At 27.4% G+C, this 820-nt stretch overlaps 1 protein-coding gene across 1 annotated transcript; it reads left to right on the forward strand.

The window, feature by feature from the left end:
- Positions 1 to 398: 398 nt before the first annotated feature.
- On the forward strand, positions 399 to 560 carry Tsp_15100 (conserved hypothetical protein; the record flags this gene model as incomplete). Its single annotated transcript, XM_003370756.1, has 1 exon — positions 399 to 560. A coding segment is annotated over one exon (162 nt), but the record flags the coding sequence as incomplete, so codon positions are not given.
- Positions 561 to 820: the final 260 nt, after the last annotated feature.

The following is an 820-nucleotide window of genomic DNA, read 5'->3' on the forward strand; positions in this document are numbered from 1 at the left end:
CATGTTAGAAATATAATTGCACTTTGAAAGTCGTCTATTTTTAAAAGGCAAGTGATGTTCGAGAATGTATGCTGATACTTTTGTGATATATGCTATTCGCATGACTTGACAAACATACTAAATGTGAACTTATTAGATTTTCTGCTATCACTATTCACTTATAAATATTATTAGTAGTACATGACTTTTGATTTTTAAAGCTGCTTCAAACAAACAAAAGAAGTATAGTACATATTTGCGTTCACCATTTCCACTTTCACAATTCACATAATATGAAACTGAATACTTCATATCCTGGAGAGGAAAATGAAGTAGAACTTGTAATCATTACTATTGCTAGTTTTCATGTTAAATTTGCATGTTTTCAGATATCAAAGTTATGCATCACACGAATGTAGGTATTACGGGAGCTATTCGCAGAAATCTTCAACGAACTACCATTTCTTACAAACACATTCAATTGCACATGGAGAAAAAGTAAGCAATATGATAATGCTTATGATATGATGATCAACGTCTGCATGATACCGTTTGCATTTTCATTGAATGTCCTTTTTTAGTATCAGTTTACTAATTTTTTAATATTTAAAAAATTTACCTTTCAAATACTTTACATCGGTGATCGAGTCTTTTAAAACATTTATTTACTTATTTATTCATTTACATCTATATTTGTTGTTTGTATGTTACATGATCATCGTTTTTATCAATATTTTATCAAATTTCAAATTATTTCACTTGAGTTCTTGGAATTTTTTTTGAATACTTTAGTTCTTTTTTCAAAGTAATTTCTTAAATAAATCTATAGATTCTTTTTAAC

Source organism: Trichinella spiralis (assembly GCF_000181795.1).
Source record: "Trichinella spiralis strain ISS 195 chromosome Unknown Scfld580, whole genome shotgun sequence".
Lineage (NCBI taxonomy): Eukaryota > Metazoa > Nematoda > Enoplea > Trichinellida > Trichinellidae > Trichinella > Trichinella spiralis.